The sequence below is a fragment of the Pogonomyrmex barbatus genome, unplaced genomic scaffold, assembly GCF_055798465.1.
Source record: "Pogonomyrmex barbatus isolate J1 unplaced genomic scaffold, ASM5579846v1 scaffold3, whole genome shotgun sequence".
Classification (NCBI taxonomy): domain Eukaryota; kingdom Metazoa; phylum Arthropoda; class Insecta; order Hymenoptera; family Formicidae; genus Pogonomyrmex; species Pogonomyrmex barbatus.
In genome coordinates, this window is record NW_028297127.1 from 8361715 (window position 1) to 8389645 (window position 27931).

The 27931-nt window shown below is 30.6% G+C and overlaps 1 protein-coding gene and 2 long non-coding RNA genes across 8 annotated transcripts; 2 read left to right on the forward strand and 1 right to left on the reverse strand.

Annotated features, from left to right (window-relative positions):
* Positions 1-633: 633 nt before the first annotated feature.
* MRP (Multidrug-Resistance like Protein 1) lies at positions 634-23007 on the reverse strand. 6 transcript variants are annotated; one of them, XM_089080074.1, is made up of 22 exons: positions 22057-23007; positions 18399-18698; positions 18020-18157; positions 17696-17809; positions 17398-17597; positions 16981-17001; positions 16711-16896; positions 15943-16576; positions 15567-15713; positions 15377-15461; positions 15095-15294; positions 14213-14714; positions 13330-13507; positions 13112-13241; positions 12789-13008; positions 7370-7590; positions 6325-6505; positions 6123-6231; positions 5930-6056; positions 5194-5716; positions 4869-5115; positions 634-4326 (listed from the first exon to the last, which is right to left on the reverse strand). In XM_089080074.1, exons 1-22 carry the CDS (start codon positions 22105-22107, stop codon positions 4212-4214), a joined length of 4629 nt encoding a protein of 1542 aa, XP_088936200.1. In that variant the 5' UTR covers positions 22108-23007; the 3' UTR covers positions 634-4211. The 6 variants fall into 6 exon arrangements, with proteins under 6 accessions (XP_088936200.1, XP_088936201.1, XP_025074063.2 ...); XM_089080075.1 differs by lacking the exon at positions 7370-7590 and adding an exon at positions 10598-10818; XM_025218278.2 differs by lacking the exon at positions 7370-7590 and adding an exon at positions 9742-9962 and having other exon boundaries at positions 22057-23006.
* Positions 7573-8704, forward strand: LOC105427106 (uncharacterized). Its single transcript, XR_967850.3, has 2 exons — positions 7573-7710; positions 7868-8704. It is a non-coding gene; the product is annotated as an uncharacterized LOC105427106 (long non-coding RNA).
* LOC148935980 (uncharacterized) lies at positions 21627-27887 on the forward strand. Its single transcript, XR_016139957.1, has 2 exons — positions 21627-22004; positions 27546-27887. It is a non-coding gene; the product is annotated as an uncharacterized LOC148935980 (long non-coding RNA).
* The last annotated feature ends 44 nt before the right edge of the window (positions 27888-27931 follow it).

Sequence of the window (27931 nt, forward strand, 5' to 3'; positions counted from 1 at the left end):
TGGAATTATTCTTACATCGACGAGAAAATACATAAAAAAAACAACTTATTCCATATCTATCCATTCCTATTTTACATTTTTCGAGAGATTTCAATGAAATTAAACTATTATATTTTCCTCTGTCATTTTACATAATTAATTTCTCTGCGCGGACAATAAATGTAACAAATGAAAAATAAAATAATTTACATATATATATATATTGCGTGTTAAACATGAGCTAGTTATATATTTATGTAATCTAATTGCTTTAAAATTTTGGTAGAATTCGAATTGTTACTGCTACGGTATTGCATTTTATATATATATATATATATATATATATATATATATATATATATATAAAGAGAAAGAGAAACGCGCGCACGGAAAAGAATTAAAAATATGAATCGATAAATTTATGAATTTACACTACGAACAGTAATCGGTTTCTTGCTTTTTTTTGTTCTTACAAGAAGGCACTTCTCCTTCCGCGCTTATTATAATTGTGGTTGATAAGCTCTCTCACATGCGCGTGTTAATATAGTGTTAGTATAGTGTACAATCTTGTTTATTCCCTGCGGGGCTTTTAAGCTTTCTTTTAATGCTTAGTATTATATCTAAGATACATAACAAACAAGAAAGAAACCAATATTGAGAATACCATTTTTATATTTTGTTTTAATGTCTGCATTATGAGAATGATATATCAGTATTGTGAAAATTTTACATATACACATGTTTAAAAATGCCAGATAAGAAAACAGTAAAAAAAAAACCCATCATCACTTTCTATTCAAGAAGTTGGGTTCAACAATGCACATATTAAGATAAAAGATAATTTAATTGAAACTGTGAGAGCACGCGTAACTGCGAAATAAACAGTTAAAAAATATTTAATTTATCTAATCTATATATCATTAACAAGAGAGATAATAACGCTAAAATACAATTTCGCATACTCTCTTCGCAATACATAATTATGAAAAATAATTTATTTTGTATAATTCTTTCGATTTTCTTTTTAAGGTTTCTGGTTACTCATCATTACTATCGCAGATTAACATAAGAGAGAAAATATACAATAAAAATTCTTCTGCAAAATATTTTAAGTAGAAATATTTTTCAAACAATATTAAAACAATATTTGCAATCAATAGAATAGATTTGTAAAATATATCGAAAATTATTTTGTTTCGGGGAAGAAATAAATCATATTTTTATTTCTATATATTATATTAATTTATATTATATATTTATTATAGTTGTGTAAATAACATAATTCATTTCATTTTTGATTATGCATAACTCATTTTCAAATTGTAGATGTAGCTATTTAATTAACAAAACAAAAGAAGTTTTCAGTATACTTATTTTATAAGTCGATTCTATTGATTGTAAATACTATCTTATTGAAACATATTTCCATTTTAGATATTCTTGCAAAAATATTCTAATAAAATAATGCTTTGAAGATGAATCCATAAAATACATCTTGCAAGCATTTTCATTACTATTTTCTAATTTCTGATGTCACAATTTGAGTAGTCATAAGTGAACAAGAATTTTAACCAATTTTTAAATATTAAACGGTAAAGTTTTGTTTGAATTGGAACATGTGCGAAATGTACTACACTAAACTTGGAAAAATTAAAGTAATATTTTACCAGATTCAGTGATTATCCCATAGTTTTATGAATGATAAAACAGTTGCTTGCAGATTTTTAAATTTGCACAAGAGACTGAAAGTACAGATATTAAACACACTAAGAGACCAATTTTCAAAACAACGAAACTTCTAATGATATTAATGTCGGTCCACAATAAATATTTAATCTATAAGCCGTAAGAAATTGACTAATCATAGTCGAGTATTCTTTTCATATTCGATTATAATTGGTCAATTTCTTACTTCTTAAAGCTTAAATCACTTATTGTGGACCGACACTTAGACGAAAAATATAGATCGACATTGCATGACAATTTAATCGAACCAAAATATTTTCTATTTTCTAGTTCATGTAACTTATTAATAAAATCATAAACATTGCTTTAAAATTTACAGCGGGATACCAAGTATTTTCTATTATAATCTGGCAGTTACACCAGATCTGTAAGTCTTGTAATTTTACAAAAGACTCGAATAGATTATATAAATTTCATCGAGTTAAATCGCTCTGAAATTTGATTTATTTCATTTGGCATTTGGCTTTTTTTCTTTAATGTTTGTCATTAGATCAATATTATGTTCTTTTTATTATAAATTTAGCTGCAGTATTTTATAAATTTAGTATCGCCTTTTTTAAAGGTGACAAAAATCACATGTTTTTCATTAATGTTGAATTATTATTCAAAATTACATCCAAACGATAAAGCACTAAGCGATTATAGAATGATTTTTAATTATCTTATTTCCAGCAGCCTTTACAAATAAAACAGCAAATACAAGGCAAATATATTTAACGTAATATTAATATTCTCCAAAGTATCCAATAACGATAATATATGAGACTAAAGAGATTTAAAATGCTATATAAATTTAATACATGTGTACAATTGCTATACAAAACAGTAAATAATTCAAGAGAATACTAAACTATAAGAATTTACCTAAGGACATGAATAAATCATTGGCAAGAAACGCGAAATATATAAGTCATATAACTTTAAAAGTTGTGTACTCTATATAATCTTCGATATAATAAATGCGATTTCTTTGCTCTTTGTAAAATAGGCACAAATGTTATTTAACTATACTTTGTGGATAATACATGAAACTGTATAAAGAGATAGAATATGTACAGTAAAATGTGATGTCGCATTACGTTTCTAAATATTTTTCTGCATACAAAATGTATACTAAATTGAAAGTGCTATTACATTACTATTATTTGCTTCAACAAGTGATTTTATAATAAAAATAAAATATTACGTTATTATATATAAGCGGTACTCAATTTCGATTTAAAATTAATTTCTAATATGCAAGTATGCAAGAAATCAGATTAAAATACATCTCGCTTGGTCTTTCAACATTTGATTTAATAAAGTGAAAATGAATAATGTCATCGCGATTGATTGTCATATGTTTAAAAAATGTGAAAATAAAAATGCGCATCTCTAGATGAACGATACAATTGTAAGAAAAAATTCATGTGCGCACAAAGAAGAACACATCCTGAATGTTGTCAAACCTATTATAACTGTACAAAGAGCATTTTAAAGCTCGTTTACTTCATGGATTATTTGAAATAATTTCAGTTAATTAATTTTTTTCTTCCCTTTTCTTTAGCTTGAGTGAACACGTACTTTTTATCGATCACTGTATACAGTATTAGTCAATAGTCTTTTTTTAATAATTCAAACTATTCAAATGGGCATATTTTAACCTAATAATCGTCGAGTGAAAAATTCCACTTGATCAAATCTTAGAAACATACCAGTATTAACTTTGACTTCCCAGGTACCAGGTACTTCGTTGAAAACAACAGAATATTATTTACTTAAAAGTTATACATTACATACAATAATAATATATTATAATATTATATCAATATTGAATATAAAAACATAACAATTGATATAATGTAATATATCATACATTGTATATATTAATATTAATCAAATATTATTTTATAAATAAGCAAATGAGATTTAAAAATCTGTCATACTTACATTTATAATTAAATACATTATTATAAATTATAAGAACAGATCTGTAGAGAAATATAAAAAAAATGTTTTTACATTATATTTATACTATAAAGAATGAAATATAATTTATTGATGCTCTATTTACTAGAATGCTAATATATTGATCATATAAGAATTCACTCGACCACTGCCCGATTAAAGTTAAATATTGGATATCGACACTAGTTTATAGAAACAATGTGTCGCGTTACTTCAACGAAGGACCTTACTACAAAACTTATTCTACAATAGGTTCGATAATCGACAGTACAATCGGGAAGAATCATTCCTCGTCACGGAACGTAAAATTTGATGACAATAATTCTGACGAGAATTTAACGTTATTGCACTGTCGGTTACATCAAACGCACTTGCTTATTCTGCATAGAAATATTTCGCTATACAAATTAATCTATGCTAAGGCTACGCGTTATTCTTTTTTTTGTTCTATGGCTCTGCTTATCATTTACTTTGACGCATTGGCTCGCAGATAATATATAACCGCTAAAAAATCATTAAGTAATATGCATTTTTTTCGCTTAAGCAGCTAGACCTGCGTCCTTGGCCATACTGTAGAAAGAGCTAGATGAATTGCGAAGTAGCACTTCTGGAGAATCATATTCGACAATCAGACCCTTGTCCAATACAATTACCCTAAAACATTATTATCATTCGTAATATAAGCCAAAAATAGAGATGTTGATTGTATCATTATATAACTATATCAAGATAAAAAATTATTTTAATATAATAAAAGCAGAAGCTAAAATAAAGATAGTCGTTCAAATTTCCGTTGAATAAGCATGGCGAATTTCAAATGTCTTCTAATATAGCTTTATAATTTAAAAGATAAATAATCTAACATTTTTTTATCACACAACTTTTTTTATTTCTTGAATTTTAACGTAATTATAATTAAGAATTATTCAATATCAAATATTATTTTATTTTAATATGAAAATATTGTATCTAATAAAATATCGTATTTATATAGCTATTTCTTTTTCTTCATTATAATTAAAGAAAAAAATAAGAAGTTAATTGAGAGTTGGAATCTTAAAAAAAAAAAATAAATAAATTCACATAGATATTCTAAAACATCATTCTCTAAATAATATAATTGCAGTATATAAAATATACAAGCAATATACACATATACAAACATGAAATATAATATTAAAATAACTTAAACATACCTGTCTGAATCTAAAATAGTATTGAGTCTGTGTGCTATTGTAAGAACTGTACAATCTTTAAATTCTTGACGGATAGTAGTCTGAATTAAATCGTCTGTCTCTAAATCAACCGCAGCTGTTGCCTCATCTAATATCAGAACTTTCGTTTTCCTAAGTAATGCTCTCGCCAAACAGATCAATTGTCGTTGCCCTACGCTTAAATTCTCTCCACCTTCGGTAACTTCGTGCAAAAGGGCATTCGGCAAATCTGAAAAAAGATAATAAATAAATTATATTTTACAAAAGTACGATTCGCCTTATAATTTTTCAACAAAAAATCTCGCACTTTTTACAAATGATTTAAGGTGAGCGTGTTCCAACGCTCTCCACACTTCCTCGTCGGAATGGCAATCAAAGGGATCCAGATTCATCCTTAATGTTCCGGAGAACAGTACAGGATCCTGAGGAATGATGGTCAATTTTGAACGCAGATCATGAAGACCCAGCTTAGAGATGTCGATATCATCGATCAAGATTTTCCCATTAGCTGCCTCAATTATTCTGAAAAGCGCCAGTGTCAAGGATGATTTTCCAGCGCCGGTTCTGCCCACTATGCCGACTTTCTCGCCGCCGAGAACGCTAAACGTCAAACCGTTCAACACGAGATCCAATCCCTCCCTGTAGCGAACTTTGAAGTCCTTAAAATCGACGCGACCATGCTTAGGCCACTCTTTCGGAGGTGTATACTCCGTATTTTTCCACGCTGCTTCTTGCGCAGTCTCGCCGTATTCCTTTATTCTCTCTACTGCGACGATATTAGTCTCTACGTCGGACGTCATGCGTACCAGCCAGTTTAAGGTCTGAGTAATCTGTGAGACATAACGCGAATTACATGGGATCTTTTCACAAAATATAAATGTTTAGTAATATCCTTTAATTGTAAAATGCAAATATTGTTAGTGTTTTAATTTAGATAATTGTCTCAGATAATATCATGGTAAAGATTTATCGATATGACAATAAATATTGTATATAACATTAAAATGTTATTATATTCAATCTATCATCAGTTGATATCTTACTTGTAAGGCGTAGCTGACCGATAAACCAACAAGTCCTGAACTCATGGTATCCCTACTTAAAACTGCGAATAATGCTGAGAAGAATATAATTAAATTTCCAACCATTTCCAATCTCACAGCCAGCCATCTATAACAGATATATTTTGGTTAAAACATGAAAAAGCATCAAGTATATCGCTTTGTAAATATATACCTGTTTGCGATAATGCTGGGAAAGTAACATACTTGATTGAAATCTACTCTATTTTCAGATTCATGAATGAATTGTTCTTGCACACCATATGCTCTAATTATCGGCGCACCTAAATAATAAATAAATAAATTATTTGTAATTTTACGAGATAATAGACATAATACTTTACATACTTTACATATGTATATAATTTTAAACATACCAGTCACTGATTCACTAAAATGCGAGTATATAGGAGATCTCGACACTGACTCTAGTCGTTTTAGTTGGCGCGACGTTGCAACGTAAAAACGTTGAATAAAATAATAAATCGCGCCTATTGGCAGTATCACCAAGATAAATACAGGTGTACTGTAACTTATGACAACAAGAGTAGCTATCACCTGTAATGCATATAACTCTTAATAATACTGAAAATATTCTGCTTCATTATTATTCTTACAAGATACAGAGATACTATACAATAAAAATTAGTGGAAATAGAAAGAAATACTTGCATGTTAAAAAAAATCAATGTGTATAAATAATACGCAAAGTTGAACAAATCAGTTTTGGAAAAAGAAGCATAAATAAAGAGGGATTAATAATAAAATCTCATGGAAATCCCATGCGGAAATCTGTTGAGTAGAGCGTTCATATCTCTTTCATAGACAGCAGTTGTTTATATATATAAAAACCAAGAACAAACTAACAAAGATTGTTTCATAGGCCCACCAACATGTACTATGAATATGATTATCGCTGTGCATTAGACAAGTACATATAAGCATTTAGCGCTAGCTACTTAAATTTCTTTTATCATCCGATACTGTATCCGATACTGTTAAAGTATCCTTTACTTCAATATAGATAGAACGATTCATAAATAGAACGATTGTGAGAACGGACACAATTATATTTGATAGCGGACTCTACGGCACATTTACACGTGTTCCAAATGTGCTTTCAACACCAGTTTGCAAAGCTACGGACGGAATTATACCGTTCGAAAGTATTCAGCGTAATATACCATAATAATATACCAATACTAGCATTATTCAGGCATCTCTTACAAACACAAATTACATATTCAGGAATAACAACATATCTGATTGCACCTTAAGGTGTATGCAAAGTTCTCCGGTGGGAAATAATGGTACGGGTAACGGAATTCGTACTGCGAGATCGAGAAGATAAAAGGAAAGCAATTGTAAGACCCTCAACCGGTAATTCTCGACACTCGGCACATTCTCTGCGAAAGAAATTACCTCGAACAAGCAATAGATGGTATCAGAAATTTGTGGAGGAAGAGATGTATCCAGTACGTCCACGTCTTTAGCAAACCTGGAGATAATACGACCAATAGGAGTCGTATCAAAGAAGGTCAATGGGGCACGCATCACAGCACGCAGCATCATTATGTGCATCTGGCGAGCAGCCAACCAACAGCCCAGCTGCGGTGCCAAATCGCAGAAAAAGCTCGCCATCGCTATAACATCAGACATGGATGACTTTCATTGTAACCGTACTTGGATACAATATTCGCGATTTGTGAAAACAGAAGTCGATAATTAGCAAAGAAATTAACGAAAACTTATCTCGTAAGCGGGTACGTGTGTACATCAGATACATGTATCTTACACGCAAGAACAGTCTCTTTTTTCGCGTTTGATATTATTAAATTTAAATGTTTTTTTTTTCTTTTCGATAGGCAGTACGTTCACCGATATACCAAACAATTGCAGTAAATGTATTTATCTTTTTAGTTTTTGTCGTAATGCTGTTCCAATGCATCGGATTTAAACTACCGCTTTGGTCTCATGTTATGTGAAGATGTGAAGTTTGCTGTGTGACATACCAAACAGGATATATATAGCAACAGAAAATACAAATAAATCACACGTTCTCAGAAGGCAGAATTAGGAGGATGTTATACAAGCAAGAGTATAGAGTAAAAGCATTAACAAGCACAAGCAAGACCATTTCTGTACACGAATATTACTGGTATAATTGTGTCCATTCCCTGAATGATCACTACACTATAGTTGCACTATAATTATATACAGCAGGTGTACAAATCATCACAATAATGGTCATGAGACGAAATAAAATTAAGGAAAACAATAATGTTCTCAAACAATTAAAAAAACTTAACTGGAAAAAAACAAACAAACAACTTAACATATGATAAATTCGATATAAACGTAAAAAGAGAAGACGATAAAGTTTGCTAAGCGATGTAAGAATGATAATGATTTGATTTTCGCAAATAAAAAATTTGCAAAAAATCGAGATAATCGTCACTCGCCACTCGTCACTTTATGCATTTCATCAAATTCAAATACGTACACTGATACTAAACGAAAATGAACATCATCAATTATAGCGTCGCTCCAAAAAAAAGATAAACGACCCAATCCCATTACATTTCATTTTTAAAGTGGCTGAAACAACTTGCATACACCATAATCAATGAGTTTTATGATATTATGCAATGTAATTGGATGGAACAATGTAAAATCCGGCAGAAGCATGCAGCACCATGTGTTTTATAAAATAAAAATAAGATTAAATAAATTTACGTAGCACCACAGAAAAAAAAACATGATTCGTTGATTCGTTGATTCGTTGATTCTGACTCTGTATGATTCTCAATAATTAATATTTTCAATTAAGTTCTAACAAACCGACGGGATCAGAACTTATTCGATCAATCTCATACATGGATACTATATTTTTTAACTCATCAATTTTGCTTCAGATGTTACTAGTACATTTATTATTAGTAGGAATGTATCTTTTGATGAATTCGAAGGAGATTAAACTGAAGAATCAAGCAGCCATTCAAGATATGACTGTTTGGCCTGACCGGCTGAACGCACAAAACGCACGGGTAAGCCGCTTAAATACTGTTCGAGCCAGACAAACAGCATCGAGGATAGTACTTATCATGTCCTTTCGTGTCCTCTCACATTTGTCGATCCATCATGCTGTGTTGATTGCCGGCAACTTCTTACGCGCAACTTCTTACGCATCAAGTTGCATACCCGTGCCCATGTACGCTTAGCTGGCAAATTAGTGCTACGAATATTTTGCTGTTTCTCCTAAAACTTCAAGCTTTGTTATTCCAAATAATTCACAAATTTCTATTAAGAAAAAGACAAATGTACAATCCTACTATTAGATATCCGCACTTTTCATGTATTCTTCGTGTATATTGAGTTTTTATATCTCTAAACATGCGGAACAAACGCGCGATTTTATTATAGAATAAATAGAAAAAAAGAAAAAATATTTTTTTTATTCCATATTTCATTCCATATTCACAAATCTCGTTTCAATTATCATTTCAAATAATTCTAATGTAAAATCTATGACGAATAATATGGAAAGCGACATAAATTACTGATGAAACATAAATTATTTATCAGTATAACAGAAAACAAAAATATTTCGTGCAAGGTAAAAGTAAAATCAATATTGCAAAGCAAATTTAAAAGTATGCGATTGAATTGAAAAAAAAATAAAACAAAAGAGATATTAATTATTTGTAGCAAATATCGTTTCATATTAATTCATAACAACTATCACAGCGATCATTACTTATACAGTAGTGCGTAGTTATATGAGAATATCATACCGAAAAGAGGCAAGTGATCCAAGAACGTAGAATCATTGGTAGAATATTGTCAATAACATCAATGTCTTTACCAAGCCGACTAAGAATTCGGCCAATCGGAGTTCTGTCAAAGAATGACATTGGGTTGCGAAGAACACGTTGCAGCGTACCAATGAAGATACGCGTAGAAGCGATTACCGTCCCTTTAGCCAGGAATAGCGCCGTTGCGAGAACCGTCACGCCTACAACGATCGATGATCAACTTTGATTTATCGGATAAAATTGACAGAGTTTTTACATAATAGATATTTGCGTCCGCGATTGTGTCACATCGGATACCGGATTAAAATTCTACGATCGGCAATGTTCATTTTCATTAGTTGCTCATCACGCGTCTAAACTGTCATATGCAAGTTCCTCACTAGTAGTCACACATGATTTAAGGTACACATAATTATAATCATATCATACTAAATAAGAGAAAAGAAAAATTAAATATCATATACTGAAAAAAATAAAGGCACAATAAATATAGGTACAAAATAATAAATGAGGAGAGAAATGAAGAACGCAAATATGATAATAAACGAGAAAAAAAGTGAAGTTTGTAACAAAGAGTACTTTACGAGATTACATTGTGAGAAAAGAGATATGTACAGTGTCACCGAGCATGCAATTACGTTGATTAATAATGCGCGCTTTTAATGGTCGCCTACTAATCATTGATGAACGATAATGAAGACTGCGATGACCGGAATTCTTTTTAATTCGTCGAATTATTAACTAATCATATTTGTACCGATTGGTGGACCAGTGCTCCTGTTAAATATCAATTCGTGTGGTGACATACAGAGATTAAAACTAAATTTTCGCATACCGATACTAGACAAAGGAACCAAAACCTAAGAGTCGGAGGTAAAAGGTTGTCTACTATGTCAATATCCTTTCCAAAACGATTTAATATTCGGCCGGACGGCGTAGTATCAAAGAATCCTAAAGGTGATCGTAGTACACCGAACAATAACTCGGAATGCAGCAGTTTACTGCTCTGCAGGCAGCCAATAATCAACGCTATCTGCGACAGTACTACAAAAGTGGCTGAAATTCAATTTAAAGTAAATAAATGCTTCTCAGTGATGAAGAAAAAAAATCTTTTTTTTTCGATTATTAACTAAATTCGGGTGCTGCGTAAAAAAAGAAAAAAAAACTGTTTATAATAGGATGTACAAAAACGAGCAGTCTCATTTATGTATTATGTTTATGTTTTTGCAGTTTCATTTATGTATATAATCACGCTAACACAACTAGCGTTAGAATTATTAGCCGTAATAATAAGTTAACAACAAAACGAAAAGCGAAATTGGCTAGATTGTCATGACTCGAGATGGAGAAAAATTTGCATATGCGAGACATTACGGCTCGCATTCTCATCGCATGTTTAGCATTAAATGTGATCACGATCCTTATTTTATTAACATAAAATTTACAACATGTGTGATATACGCATTTAATACCAATATATCATTAGGAAAAGGTATGGAAAAATAATCATGTCAGGGTTTCGATATAAGTTGACTTTCGAATTGAATTTCATAGATTGTCGTTGTTATATTCTGCATGTTGTATAAATCTGAGTCAGAAATCCTCATTTAATATTAAATATGTTAATATGTATTTTTGAATATACTAAAAATTCAAGCATATTTTATTGATAAAAGTTCTGATTAAATTAAACAATCATAATTGCAATTGACAAATAAAGACCGTCTCAAATGTTTCTCCTTCTAGAGTTTAAATTTTTCTAGATTAACATGTGTTATGTTACTACGCTTATTAGTCATCCAGCCTAATTTACAGGCAATTATCTGATCAGGAAATCAGCGCGGGCATTCTGCAAAATTTTGAGTTATCATACATTTAGTTGAATACATGATTTTTGTCAATTTACATTCATTTTATAACTTCGATTAATATTTCTAACGTATACATATTTAAATCATCGATTTAATATGATATAAACTGATTTCCCGTTTTTATTATTTTAGGATACATCAATCTACGAAGCTTTCTTTTGTCTTTCTACTTCATGCGTATATTAGACGTAACAACATATTATGTATTTAAAAAAATTACTTTTGTTTTCTGTGTAGTAAACTTTAAATAGTGAACGACACATCGAACAAATTTTTAATAAATTGTACCAATCGTATTTGAAAATTATAAAAAGATCGTAAGAGAATTATATACAAATACATATAACATTCATCAATTGTAGTATCCTAAATATATATCCGTGAACAATTTTCCTTCATCAATCTTTGCCTATTAAATATAAGTTTCTTCTCTCATGTATAATAAAAAAGGTTGTTAAAGTTAATAATCATCTATTAATAAATCATCTAAGAAGAGGTGCAAATTGTACTGAATAAAAGACATTTCAAACAGAAAGGTATTTCATGCAATAGTAAAGAAGCGATTATTTGTAGAAAATTATTACTATACTTGCAATAAAAACATATGTCTATTGAAAAGATTCAATGTCTAATGGCTTTTTAAATTCTGAATTAGTAACGTTAGCTTTGTAGACACAGCAAACCACACTCAGTTTAATTTCTTAAAAAGAATTCTACCTGAATTGCTTTGAGAATTAAATGCGTGATAATCACGGACACACATAACTCATAACATTTATTCGGAACAAAAATCGTATTAATTGGGTTAGTAATTAAATTAATTTCAATCATTGTTAACTCAATGAAATTTTAGAAATGACTACATTAAGATTAGTTACCCCAATTATGTGTAATCTGTGAGGGAACATGCCTTTTGAATTATGATTGAATTATGCTATGACGAGCAAGATTAAGTGCCATTGCCTGTTAACATTGTATTAAAATGAAGTAATTGCCTTCTGTGGTAGAAAAGTAATATTTATATAAATATATCAGTGGCAGAGACATGCTTACCTGATCATCTTTCGTAAACATGATATTTTATATAGTACTAATCAATCGAATCTATCTGACAAACGAATGTTACAAAGATTAAAGAATCCTATAGAAACATACCTTGGCCAAAACCGAGTGCACCATATACTCCAAGGTACATGTCTCGCTTCGCTGTATCGACCGTGCCATTCACAACGGTTTGATTATCGTTCGACCAAACGCTGAGCCAAACGCTTGAGCCAATGCTGAACGATTGGAAGACCGCATTCATCACGATTGTTGATATCGATAAGAACCATCCAATAGATTTCAAGTAATGAGAGTACACTTTCCATTTTACCTTGCGAAAAAACATTGACAACATGAATATGCAATGTATGGTTATTATAAATTATAGAGAAGTTTTTTTTTAAAGATCACCAGCGATATCTGGTGCAACTTACGCTTCCGGTTTCAGCTTTTTCAATTTCTATCAGTTTCTCCCCGACATTGTTGGGCTTCGATGTTTCTTTTTCTTTTGTACTATTGCTATGCATGTAATTTGCTGATTGTTGACTTTCCGTCGAATATTGCCTATTTGTATATACAATGTATACATTATTTTATTATTATTTAAATTATCATTTTTTTATTAAAAAAAATACGTTTAATGAGATTATACCTTGTCAGAGAACCATTGAGTGATTTTCTATCGGCTACAGAACCGGATTCACTTAAACTTTCGGATATTCTGGACCGTACGCGAGTTAATTTTTGTTGCAATTCGTCAACTCCCATCGTTGACTCAAGTTGCTGTTTAATTTCACGCAAATCTGCTTCAGAACCCTCATCAACGTGCACTGTTTCAAATTCGTCGAGTGATTTTAGTAATGAATTAGTTACCACAACGAATTAGTTACCACATATATCAATTTTGTATAAATGAGAAAAAATTCAAGAAAATTTTCATATGCGTAAACATTTCTAAATAAAAGTGCAAAACAGGAATTCAAACAAATTTGAATAAAATATTAAAGAAATTAAATTACTCAAACTTATAAGTTTAAATGTTCAATAGTTTAAAAAATATCGATAAGAAAACAAAAAAAAATCAATTATATTTGCATAAAAAAAATATTAGTTATAATAATATATCTAAATATATGTAAATTATACGTATTTAAAAAATTCTACATATGAAAGAATCTATATAAAATTAGTTACACTAAAAACTAATTAATCTTAAATTAATCTTTAGTTATTCTTAAATAAATAATTATTACTAATAATTATTACTATTTTGTCGGCAAATAAAATCTTAAAACAAAGAAATAGCAGAACTTTTGATTTAATGGAACATTTCTTTGTTAGCAATTTTTCTAATAAAGCGAATATAATGAGTATTTGTTATGCAAGCATACAAAGTAAGAAAACAAGTCGTAATTACTTTTTCGCGGACTTACGATTTCCAACTTAAATCCAGGGAAAATGTAACAATAAATTTTATAATAAGTATGATATAAAAGTATGCAAAAAGAAAAGTTAAATTTGGTATTGATAGATACCTTCTTGTAAATGTTGCACTAAGAAATCGGCAAAAGCGCCTTTCTTCTCTAACAACTGTTTGTAAGTCCCACTCTCTGTTATCTCGCCATCTTTAAGAACAATAATGTTGTCGACCTCTGGCAGGTACGTGATGCCATGTGTAACAAGCACTCTAGTTTTCTTTTTCAACAGACCGTTTGGACCTATCACTTTCTCAAAAATGTGTTTTCCTACATGTGAATCTACTGCGCTCAGAGGATCATCCAGGAAATAATTTTCCGAATCATTATATACACCTCTAGCTAAGGCCACTCTCTGCTTTTGACCACCAGACAAATTTATGCCTTTCTCCCCGATCTCCGTTTGATCTCCTGCAGGTAGCATCTTAAGATCAGGACTCAATGCACACGCTTCAATCACACGATTGTATATCGATTTATTCAAGGCCTTTCCAAATAGGATATTGTCCTGCAATGTGGCATTTTGTATCCACGGTTGCTGCGAAACGTACGCAATTGAACCCTAAGAAAAATATTTAAAATATCAGAAATAAAAATATAATTGTATTAATATCATAATTTAGTTATCATAATTTAATTAATAAAAGTAATTTCCAATCAATTTATTTAATTTGAGATAAATAAAACATATTCTTCAATTTAATCAATATTTATTAAGAACCAAGAATCAAGATCTAATTTTTTAACACTATATTTTCAAACACATAACAAGAGCATATAATAGAATTTATTCTGCAATGGCATTTGGCATTTTTAAATCTTTTTCAAAAATAAGCACGTATAATAAAAAGCTTCTTTTCTTCTCCTTTTTAATTTTATTACAATTCTTATTATGAGAAAATGTGTAAATTTTGCTTGATGTTTCAATAAAAAAATACTCACTTTTGTATTTACTCTTCCATTTAATTTGTCCATCTCGCCAAGCAGAGCAGATAAAAGAGAACTCTTACCTGATCCCACTGTACCAACTATTGCTATTAATTGACCTTGTTCTACATGGAAATTGATATTTCGTAATATTGGTCTCTCAATATCTTCATTATCCCAACAGAAACTACCATTCTCAATAGTTAATGCGTGTGCTAAATTAATACGATAAAATATATATTATAAATATACATCGTACATATTGAGATGTTAGTTTAAAAAAAAATTTATGCTTACCATCTGATGGATCATGCTGTACATTATTTGGATTTAATTCCTCCATATTCATAAATTTATTAATGCGTTTTACAGAGACATAAGCCTAAATAAAATAAATATGTATACAAATATATTAGTCAAGTATAAACTATCAATAAACATTTCTATAAATAAAGGAAAAGAAAAAAATTACATCTATTGAACTTACTTGAACTATATTACCAATCATCATAGGCAGCATAGAGAGTGGAAATCTTAAAATGTTGAACAAACTGAGCGAAACAAAGGCAGTTGTGCTATCTAGGACATTCTTTTCGTCTATAAGTACATAAGTTGTAAAAGATACCAGCGATACCTGCACATTTATGTAAAAATAAGACGATATAGAAAAAATATATATTTAATTAAATATTCTGTAATTTTATAATAATTGAAAAGTTCAAAAAAAGAGAATATTTTCCACAATAAAAACTTTAAAAAGATTATAGCAAGACTTTATTTGTTAAAAAAAAAAAGAGAAAGAGATAAGCATTCAATAAAATCGCTATTTTTGAAATTTTCATAATGTACATCCAAAAACATACCAAAAAGGGCGCGCATGACCATATGAAACTCGTACCGGCATTGAGATACGCCGCTTCTTTTAATACTTGAATTTCCTTGACTCTAATTTTAAGTATTTGTTGCTCGAATGAAGGCTCCCATGCATAAAGTTTCAAAACTTTAATACCATTAAGTACTTCGTTCATTAACTTCACTCTTTCGTCTTTGCTTTTCATCTGTTTAATTTGCAGCGTTTTCACTTTGTTAGCGATTAATCCATTCACGGGAATAAGAATGATCATAACTGCTAAACCAGCGAGTACAGCCGGCCCTAATACTTCCCAGAGAAAATATAAAGCTAACACTATTTGCAGGGGTGCCGACCAGATCATATTTATGTACGCGGTTAGGTCCATAAATCTTTGAGCGTCTACGGACATTAAGTTCACTATTTCGCCGAGTGTGGATTCTTTCCTCGCAGAATTCGACATTCTCAGCGCTTTACGGTAAATCGCTGCGATTAATGCAGTACGTATGCGTAGTCCGACCAAAAACATACGATGAAAATATTGGGACAGTACTAATGTTTGAAGCATTGCTGTAAGTAAAAGTAATGCAGCATAAAAATATCCTTTCCACATTGACTCTTCTCCTTCGATAAAACCAATCAGAAGCCTACAAAATATGGAAAAAAAGACGTGTTACAAGAATATATTGCACAAGCAGGCTAAGAATGATTAGAACAATTATATAACAAATATACATTGTATAAAATCTAAAATAGAATAAGAGAAAATTTTAATACTTACTTTAATATTTGTGGACTAATAAAGGTCATAACGTCTTGAATCAATTTGAGGAACGCACCAAATAAAAATGTTGCTCCAAAAGCTTTGCAGATAGGCGGTAAGATAGAGGCAATCTTTTTTTTTCGATTACTGTTAAAGTTTACTTGTCCAGACGCTTTTCGGAATGATGCTTTTGCGTTTTCTACTCTATAATATATATAAAGAATATCTATTATATACATTTCTATTTGACTGTTAAAAATAATCCAGATGTTATATGATACATCCTACCTAAAGTAAGTCCAAATCAGCCTTGTTAGCACAAGAAATGTATGAATATGTTAATAAAAAATTTATCAAAGAGCATTATATTATTTACTAATGTTTATTAATGATATAAATTTTTTTATGCAGATAATATGCTAATATTTCGAAAATCTATCGTAATAAACAAATTGATTTTAAAAAATATCTAAAGTAACAATTCTATATACATATATCACAAGAAATATAATTTTTATAATAAATATCTTTTCTCATATAAATGTTTTTTTTGTATCGATATCAACACAAATATGTTTCCTATATCTCTTTTTACAATTTTAAATAAACGCTTTCAAAAAATTTATTTTGAAAAAGTTTCGCTAAATTATATTAATTGCAAGTAATTTATACATTTGTATAAAGAGATATATTAATTAAACTTACTCGTCTGTTTTTCTCAAGTTTTTATTCCAATATTTGTCAAATTTTGGCACAATTTCCGAGGCCATGTCCTCCGGATTCATCGACCATAAATCGGATGTCTCGAGCGGTTTTCGAAAACCCTTCCAGGCTAAAGAATCGAACCAAGCGAAAATCACTCTGGAAGGGAAAGAAGAGCTTTGCTCTGGACATGGAGATTCGACCTGCAAGTAAAAATAAATATTTCAAGATTATTTATCAGCTTCCAAAATCTTATATTAACAGCATTACGTATCATTACAATTAATAAAAAAGAAATTACCGTAGGATATTCGGAGAATTTAGGCTCTGCATCAACCAGAAAATTAAGTACAAACAATATCACTACTATTGGATAGTAGATCATATAAGACACCAATGGATATGTTGGCTCTGCCTAAAAATAAATTATTTTCTTATGAATCTTGTTATGTTATTTAAAAATCACTAGCCTTCTTATAACAGCTGATAATATGGAATACTCTAATCTAAGAAAAATTCAATCTATAAAAATGTAAGAATCTCCAATGTAGAAAATGCTACTTTCTTAAATATATCTACGTTTAAATTATTTTACATTAGCATTATAAAAATCTAATTAACATACCCCTTTAATGAACTCATTTACAAAGCTTCTATATTGGACACATCCACATATTACAACAAAGAACCAAAACAAGAATAAAAGACCCGATGTTCGCATTCCATATTTTCTATTGTACTGCATCAAAACCGATGCTAATGTCTGAAATAATTAACAAGTTTAGGTAAATATGATACAAAGAATTTATGTAATCAGATATAATTATTTTAAATATAATTAATTTTCTCCCATTATGACAAATAATCATTATCTAATTACTTTCAGAGAAAAAACAAAAATAATAAAAAAGTATTATTTAAAAATTATAGAAAAATATTTTTAGAGAATGACATATATTTAAATAACATATAATTATTAATATAAAAAATGTTATTGTACTTACAAAGCTAATGATTTTTATAACGGGTGTGTAAAAATCAACACTGTAGACCGTATCTTTAGTACTTTCATGTATTGCCACTCCTAAGTCGACTATGCAAAGTAAAATTAATCCTATTGTAAGTACTTGTTTAGAAATAAATAACCACGTGTACGGGACGTTTCTTCTTTTGCTATTTAAAAAGTAATATCCTTCCATCACCGAGAACATCCATAGAAATCCACATGGTATCCATACTAGTACTGTCTTTTGGAAACATTCTGTTAAATCTGGAGTGTCTGTGTACCATGTTAGATTAGCATCCTAAAACAGTCAGAAATTTTAAAATCAAGATATTAATCGTCATCATGTCGCTTTAATGAACTTCTTTTTTCACTTTCTATAACAAGTTGTTACAAAATTTGCAAGTTTTTACTTTAATAAGATTTAAGGCGAATTTGGAATCGATTTTTGTCTTAAAAGAGATAATATCAAGATAATATCTTTTGCATTAAAGGCATCTCAAGAAAAGATAAAGAATTTTCAATTTTAGTAAGACAAATAGATAACATATCTGCTATTTCTAATTTATAACGATTATATTTTGATATAATCTTGAGAGAGAGAGAGAGAGAGAGAGAGAGAGAAAAAGAGAGAGAAATTAGTTAAGAGATAAATAACTTGTAAAATTAGGAACATTTAATAGAAATTTAAAGGAACTATTTTATTGTGTTCAAATCAATTACTAATCAATATAAATTAACTGCAGAATGATCTCTGTTAAATTGCACTTCCCTATCTAAACAAAAATCGAAAAAACACCTCTGCACATATTAAGCTTTTTATGAGTTAATCATGTGCTTTAACGCATGCGTATAATCCTGAATTTTGCACTTGAATAATTTAGCAGGAAATAGCGATTGAAAAATGAGAGTATTGGTAATATTTAATGTAGTATTTAAAAGTTAGTATCCCCATCATCGAAATTATATATAAAAATAAAAAGGAGCTCGGATTTATGTGTTTTTTATATGTTTTCAAAAGTAAACAGAATTATCCCTAATAATTTACAAGATACGGATCATAAAAATCAATATATCGTCAAGAGTAAAATATCAATAAAAACAGACAGCGAATCAGAAAACAGACAGCGGTTTTATGCTTAAAATGTTTAAAATTTATACATTTTCCAAATATGCAAAACCAGATTTTTGTTCTCATCCCTTTTGATTGATAAAATGTCTGGATTAAAGATATTAGTTATATAAAATACTCAACATTAAGCAAGTTTGATAAGCGCATATGATGATGGACGTGTCTAGTTGATTATTCTTTCGTATAAGAAAATATAAATAAGTTAAAATATAAATAAGTTCTTCCAATTTAAATTAAAATAAATTAATTAAATTTAAATTTATATAACAAAGTTCTTTGAAATATGATTATCAAATTGACAAGTTTTAACAGTTTCCGAACGACTTTGATTAAACTTCGATTAACTTAATCAGCGATTGACATCATTAAAATCGTTTAAAATAGAAATTTCCATCTATGCCTATAATTCATTGTCCATAATCTTATCTAATTTGAATATTGCGATAAATATTACCATAGCCTCAGTGTAGATAAGATGCCTGCCCGGAGAGCAGGCGATCCTGGTTCGATCCCTGGCTGAGGTAATATTTTTCGTAATATATATTTCCTGTGGGGGGGATAATAAAAAAGAGAATTTTAATCGATAATCAAAAATATTGACTATCGTGTCTCCTGACCTGAGTAAATCTCTCTCTCTCTCTCTCTCTCTCTCTCTCTCTCTCTCTCTCTCTCTCTCTCTCTCTCTCTCTCTCTCTCTCTCTCTCTTATGACAAAAGTTTTGACGTTGCACCAAAAAGCATTAATGGACATTAAAAAAAAAACTTTAACAGAGTAATGTTTCGAAGGAGGTTAATGTTGATATAACAAGGTTTATGCAAAAAAAAATTTCTAATCCGCGAAAGATAATGAAAGATTTATTTATTAAGCTTATCCAGATATTTGACCGGTTGTTTCGATAACTTTAAATTGTACTGAATACTGAATGTTACGAATGAACGAAAAAAAGGAAGAGCCCGATGATATAAGCCGCTCCATTTGATACGCGACGTTTAGGAAATTTAAACTATTACACAACAGCGTTGTGCGGTGTGCAGCAAGCGAGTCAACGAGTCTACCATTCAATTATTCCAATGATCTTTTTCTCTTTCTTTTCTCTGTCATAACTATAGTCTATGTCGTCGTTAGCCTCTTAAAATATTCCCGAAGAACAGCGATATCTTTTTCTTAATCAAAAGATTTAAGAACAACGCAATCACTCAAATATTTCCTAAAAAGTTACAGGCCTTCGGTCCAAGTTGAAAATCAAGGATGGTCCATTTTTATCACTGGAAGGTCAAGTATCTCTCTCGATTCGTGCTCTCATGTTCATTTCTATCAATGTTTTAATTTATTTTTTAATTCTAATTAAAAAATTATAAATATTAGTATCAAATATAATATTAATATCAAGCATTAGGATTAGTATCAAATATTATATTAAATCAACATTAGTACTAATATCAGTTTTAATGATATTAGTACTAATCGATGATTACCAAAACTGATTTTAATACTAATATTATACTACTATGAATATACTATATATAGATTATATACTAACTACTACTGATATTAATGTCAATAATACTAATGCTTAATAGTAACATTAATTTTTTCAAATGTCAATATTAATATTATTTTAATATTGGTATTAGAAAACAATAGAGTAAATTAAATCGAGAACAGAATTAACCTACATATATAGAAATAGAAATAGATATCATTCTTATGGATTGCATGAGCGCGATAATTATCGAATTGTTTGTCATAAGAGAGCAGACATTCTTGCATTCGTTCGATATTGTCTTTGATCTCACATACGGGAGAATAGTAGAACACCACAAAGATATGCGGATTTCACCGATTGATAAACGCTTGTTTTAATAATAATACTTGTGTATTTGCACACGCGGCGCCAAGATTACGCTCCCATCTCATGCTGCTTTGTCCACACGAGCGTGATTTATTTCCGCGATCTCGATCAAAATCGAAATATCGCACAACCGAAGGAAATAACATTGGTTTATCGTATCGGCTTTATAATTACGGAATATTAGCGCGCGCACGCGCGCGCATGTTTTTGCAAGAAAGCTGAGCACGAGGCGATAAAGCGAAGTGATATCTCATCAGAATATGAAGAGAAAACGATAAAACGATAATCGCTAGATTCGACGTGAGATCACTCGATGACTCGTGAAAATGAGCGAAGAATAAAAAGTGAAAAGTGTCGTTCGTTTTGATTCTACATGAATTCTTCTTTACGTATCCCAAGGTGATTACATGATCGTGCATGAGAAGTCGAAGGATCCCAAAAGAACCTCGTTCGACGAGACAATTGGCCGATTCACGACGAGTCCATCGTGGACCATGCGAGGAAAATTCAGCCTTGTCTGAACAAATCTTTTCCTCTCGAATTAACGCGATTCGTGGATCAACCGTAACGTAACGATTTCGAGAACGTGGGGAAAGAGAGAAAAAAAATTCCAAATGATGAAGGTAAAGGAAGGAAAAATCTAATTTTCCTGACTTCTCTTTTCCTCTCACTCACCCAGAATTTCGTGCCGCAAAATTGATCCAGTCCGCTCGTTTGATTTTCCATGCTGACACATTTAAAGGTCGACGATAATACTCTCGCGTGAACGAGCCGTTCGCACTGTACAACACCGCACCGCACCGCACTGTACCGTACTGTACCGTATCGTATCGCACCGTACCGCACTGTACCGCACCGTACCGCACCGTACCGCACCGTACCGCACCACACCGTGCCGCGTCACCGTGCCGTGCACACACCACCAAGATCGACGGAAAGAGATCAATCCCTCTCTTCACCCTATGGAAACGCTCTGTCTTCGTCAGTCACGCCAGTGATTAACGCACTGCATCACGGCACACAAGTTGCACGATGCAACGGCGAACAGGCAGGCAAGCAGGTAGGCAGGCAGGCAGGCAGGCAAGTAGGCAGGCAGACAGACAGAGGGATGTCACATAGCAAAGAGGAGGCCTATCAATGTGGCTTCCGCTGGCTTCCGCTATGAACAACACAATTCATTCGTGTCAACTCAGCCGTAGCTGTCGCCGTTCTGAAGTTGTCTGCGAGGAACGACCGAAGAGCAATCCGTCGTCAGTCGTGGTGATGGTCGTCGTCGTCGTCGTCGTCGTCGTCACCGCCGTAGAATTGTGCGCCGTGCTCGAACGTGTCCGAGCGTGTTCGAGCATACCGAGTGAAAGTATCTGATATATGACACGATGACTCCGCTCATCGCGTATCGCGCGGCGGCGTATTAGGCAGCCTAGCCAATCATTGCGCGTCGCGGTCCACGCGGGAAAATCGCGAACGCGCGCCGCACATTCGCGATTACGTTGATTCACATCATTCCGCCCGTGTTGCGAATCAGCCCCGTTGTTTTGACAGGTCGAATTTGTCCCTGAGGGATTTCTCCTAACGGAAATTATATACGATTTGCTTGCAAACGAGCTGCTCTTTTTTTTTCTTCTCGAAAAAGGCGAGAAAAATCCCAAGCAAATTTTGCCTTTAAAAAATTCAAAATTAATCGCAAGGAAAATGTAAAAATTTTTCAATATAAAAATTTTTCATAATTTATTGATCTCATTTTTTTTCGTACATTAAGCGATAAGATATTAATGGTTTTATATGCGTTAATAAATGGTATTTTAGATATGATTCAAGAAATCAACGATTAAGTTAATCAAAATTTGTTGAATTCTCACTCTAATAAAACCCCCCATCCTTATTTTGTTCATTGTATATCCATCTTTATCGTGGAAGCGATAATCAAGCTTGGAAAAATTGGCGTGAAAATTAAAATTGTTTCAAACGTGACAAATTTCTCTATGATTAAAAAAAGCTGAACTGCACTTGCATGCGTCATATATGTAAAAAAATAGAATGTAATATTGCGCGTAATGGCGCAATGTATTTGCACAGATTGACACGAGTGAAATAACCGATCAAAAATTTGTCAACGTTAGTAGAATATTTCGCTTTCTAAAATTTAGAACAAATTCCAAATTATGTATATGCCATCATTATTGTAAAGATTTGCTCATCAAACTCGTCTCGTCTGTTTTTGTCAAACACGGCTCGCATAATTATTACGATTACATTTTGAACTTTGTCGATAAAAAATTTTTGGAAATTGTTTTTTTTCTTGTTATATATTAATATAAGATTCTGTATTCTTGATTTTGTATTCTGCGCACACGAAAACTAAAATATTATCTGTAATTCTGTACAGAAAAAAATTTGCTGATTTCTAGCTGCCTAAATGTTACATCTTGCTTTATTCTTAGAAAAATTCATTACTGAATATTACTAAAAATATAGAAATTACACACTGATAATATGTGATTCTTTGGCAGTATTGATTCCTGACTGAGATAATGAAAATGAAAACACTGATATTGATAAAATATTAAAAATTATGAGAGTTAAATTGCTATTCTATATATTGTTATCATCATCAGTAGCATATACAATTTCCCTGTAAATATCTATTATTAAATAGCTATTACAATTACTTACTGCCTGCCAATTAATTAATCTCTAATTAAAAGAAACGTTAATAGCATTTAAATAATAATAAATCACACAGGTATTAATTAATTAAGAAATATTTCATCACAAATAAAAATATTATATTTTAATTTTACATGGAGGAAATCTTAAACACTGATGAAAGTACTGCGCTAATTTATTTTTTAAAATATTAATACCAGTGTTTTATCAAGTAATTGAATCTTTCGAATTTTACAAGTAATTTATCGTTGAAAAATATGTACATCTAGATTTTAATATCAAAATTTTGATATTGAAATACTTATGATCATTAAAAACTCTTTGTACTAAATCACTAAGCTAAATTACCAAATGCTAGCAATCTAAGTACTAAAATAAGTAATTAATACTAACTCATTAATAATCAATTTCTCTAAATTTACTTCAATAGCTTGGCATTTCGAGCCAAAATCGTACATTTATTTTTTTTGCTGTTTCACTCTACTTTCTATTAATAGACAAATCTGAAAACTTGAATTGCACAATACGTGCAACTGTGTATTTTTATATAATGCGAATTTCGCGGAATGACTATCAGAAAGCACATTTATATAACGGCGGCGTGAATGGAACCTTGAAGACTCATGTGGTCATATATCTTCGTATAAACACATACATGACGATCTTACGAATCTTTGTATCAAGTACAAATTATTTGCACACACATCTATATATTCACACGCAGAGCTATCTTTCCCACATACACATTGCCGTTTTATTACATTCATCATAGTTTTCATTAGTGAGAAACTTGTCGATTGCGAAATACTGTTTCGTCGACGACGAAATTGCGAGAATTTCAAAATCTCATGCATGCTTGGACGAGATCAATTTGCGATGTCCCGCATTGTGCAAAAAAAAAAAAAAGCGAAGGATGTTGATGATAAAAATAATAGGAATTATCTTCGCACGTTTGAAACTCAGCGAAATTATATCAGCATTAACTCACATGATTATGACTAGTCAAAAATGATTTGATAATGTGAAACTTGATACACTTGTCAGTACGTGAAATTGAATACAATTCCTGTCAGCAATATTGTTAGTGGACGGCTGACGTGTTGCAAATATGTGTGTTATCATTTTTTATTTCTTTCCGATAAGCATCGTATGCTTATCATTTGAGAGAATGTGTTACATCATTTAACAACGGAAATCGATCGTAAAAAATACAATTGATTCTTAGTAACTCTACTTCATCACGAATAGAAATTCCAAAACTGTTGTAAAGAATTAAAAACTCCGGGTACCCCCCTTACGTTCATTTTTATATAGATTCATATATTTTTAATATAGATTAATTTTAAATTGTTCGAAAGTTCAAAATAAACATAGATTTAGATTAAAGAAGTTAAAATATAAATAAAATGACATGATCTTTAAGATTTTTATAAAAAAAGTATATGTAATTGACATTTTTCTTAATTGATGATAAAAATTTTTATTTTCAGTATCAGTACTGAAATATGAATTTCTCTCTAAAAATCAATATGAATTTGAAAATTAAGTTATTTTTAAACTGTTCAAAGAATTGCGATCAGATGTTTTGACATAGATATTCAGAAGAAATAACAAGACAGTCCATGAAACTTTTATGCTGGTGTCAATGTTTTGATATATGACACATACGATCTTTAATATGTCACGCTAGTATTTGCTGATGAAACAAATGCATCATATATCAATGAAAAAAAAGGAGATGTATGATGTTATATTTCAACATATTTAAGTTTCAAAATATACATATATACAAACTTTCTATCTAAATAATTATATTGGCTTTTTTCTTAGAAAAAAGTTTTTCACATTATAATTTTCTATATATAATTTTTAATGTTGAATAATAATTAATTAATCAGTAAGTTGAATAATAAGATTAAAAAGTTAATAACTTTTGATTTAGCTAATATCAAAATTGATCGCGGTATGCATTCGCAATCGTGACAAATGACATCTGCTTTCTGCTTTGAAGATCTACAATACGGAGATAAGAGTTGAAGGTCACCAGGATACAGGGCAATTTGCAATCTTGTTGAGAGTACGCTTGCTAATAGGTAGAGCTCGGCGACAATTATGCGAAGCACTGAATTCAGACAATGGATTCGCGCGTCCTACTAAGTATGTCAATTAAGTGGACAATCGTACATCGCTTCTAGAAATATAAATGCTGAGTCACTACATGTATTAAATTCTCTGTCCGTTATCAATTCACCGGATTGTATAGATTCCAGTACAAGGATATATATTATATGTATATAAATGTCGAGGAGAGAATATGTGCGTGAACCAGCGTCACTAATTTCGACGTAATTATGCAATACAGGAACAAACATTTTAAGAATAGCCATGCTGGTCCCACATTACGTAACTATGATCAAATATGATGAAATGCTGAAAATATTAACGAAAATACTTCATCAATAAAATTACGATGAAACATAATAAATTAATACTACCATGAAGGCATTTTTTGTCTTTTTATAACGAAGTCAAGTTTCACAATATACGCGATGAAATGTGATCGAAATACATTTTGCGACGACAAATAAAAGAACGAAGAAAAATGCGAGAATTTTTTCATTAATTTAATGCCTTACTGTCGTGTTATTTCAAAATACTGAATACACGCAATATGTAACGTGAGGTATAGATAAGCTAGATTAAAAATATAAATAAGCGAGATAAGAAATCGCAACACAGAAGTCGAAATATGCATGCGAGATAATATGTATCTCATCAATGACTCGACAATATAATACCGCTAAATAATTACAATGATAGTCCTCATTTCATATGACGTAATACTTATTTTAACTGATATTGTATCTAGGTTAAAAATACACTACGAGAGAAAATATATAACGATCGATTTTCATATTAATTAGAATAATGTTGAAATTTCTGATTATAAATATTTTTGTATAAAAATGTAATACACGATTATAACGGATTATACTTCACAATTGAAGAATACCATAATTATAATTAAAATAACATGAATCGGAATTTTTTATTATAAATAATAAATACTTTTATGTAAAAGTACAACTCACAATTAACAAATTATATATTTTACAATTGAGGACTGCTAATTATAACTAAAATGACGCGCTGTCAAAACTTCATTATAAATAAATAAATAAATATATATGTGTGTGTGTGTGTGTGTGTGTGTGTGTGTGTGTGTGTGTGTGTGTGTGTGTATTATGTGTTATATAAATGTAATGCACAATAGATTATATTTTACAAAAGCTACTAATTATAATTAGAATTAATTAATTAATTGCGCACTGTCTACAGTGCTGCTTCTCATTAGCCATATTATTGTCCATCGCATTGAAAATCTTTTGTCTGTATAAAAATTAATAGATTATATAGTTTGAGCATTAGGAAGATATCAATTTTAAATTTTATGTTTGTATAAAATCTTTCTTTGAAATTATGTGTTTTGATTCCAGAATTCTATGGACAATACGAGTATGAAATTATTTGACGCGAAAAATATTTTCCGCTTACTAATGCTATGATTAATCGACGATTGAGAGATGATTCAACTCTGATGAACAGGGCCGGTTTCAACAAAATAATGCAAGGGAATAATATTCTTTTCCTGGCAACATAAAAATATGTTAAATAAAAATTGATAAAGAGTGTTGAACATAATTGTTTATTGTAATGAAAATGTCATGTTATTTTTATTTTAAAACTATATGGAATATAATCCAATTATCACTTAGAAGCAAGTGTGATATAGATAAAGAAAATAGAAGATAAAGAAAATAAATAATTCACTGATTAACTTATCAGGCATATTTCTTATTATGACAGTCATCTTCCATATGTG

Coding starts and splice junctions, on each gene's coding strand:
- MRP (XM_089080074.1), bottom strand. CDS start 22,107: ATGGAAAATCAAACGAGCGGACTGGATCAATTTTGCGGCACGAAATTC. Junction 5,717..5,929: donor CGGTCAGCTACGCCTTACAA/GTAAGATATCAA, acceptor TATGTCTCACAG/ATTACTCAGACCTTAAACTG. Junction 5,116..5,193: donor CCTTAAATCATTTGTAAAAA/GTGCGAGATTTT, acceptor ATCTTTTTTCAG/ATTTGCCGAATGCCCTTTTG.